The following is a 284-nucleotide window of genomic DNA, read 5'->3' on the forward strand; positions in this document are numbered from 1 at the left end:
AATGGTCTTAACAAACAAGCATGTCTTACAAAAAGTTCAATACAACGCGAAGCAACAGATTTACAACTAAAAAAAACAATTTTTATTACATTTAGAATATAAATTAGAATATAATATAAAAATTGTAATAATCTTTTTAATTACCATTCAGCAACTACTGTTTGATTTTTATATGGAATAAGAAATGTATTTACAGAACGTAAAATAAATCCTTGCAATTCACGCATATAGAGCGAACAATTAATTTCCTTGCCTAATGGGCTACTTGGACTGTATAAAAGAAA

At 26.1% G+C, this 284-nt stretch overlaps 1 protein-coding gene across 1 annotated transcript in view; it reads right to left on the bottom strand.

Moving 5' to 3' along the window:
- Window positions 1–284, bottom strand: part of LOC102678540 (conserved oligomeric Golgi complex subunit 5) — a 3724-nt gene that overhangs the window by 820 nt on the left and 2620 nt on the right. The window contains exons 10-11 of the mRNA XM_006617215.1: window positions 145–270; window positions 1–66 (exon numbers count right to left, since the gene is read on the bottom strand). The exon at window positions 1–66 is cut by the window's left edge and continues 58 nt beyond it. Of these exons, the coding sequence (XP_006617278.2) occupies window positions 1–66; window positions 145–270 (192 nt within the window). The remainder of the gene's footprint in view (window positions 67–144; window positions 271–284) is intronic.

This window comes from Apis dorsata, unplaced genomic scaffold, assembly GCF_000469605.1.
Source record: "Apis dorsata unplaced genomic scaffold, Apis dorsata 1.3 scaffold_293, whole genome shotgun sequence".
Classification (NCBI taxonomy): domain Eukaryota; kingdom Metazoa; phylum Arthropoda; class Insecta; order Hymenoptera; family Apidae; genus Apis; species Apis dorsata.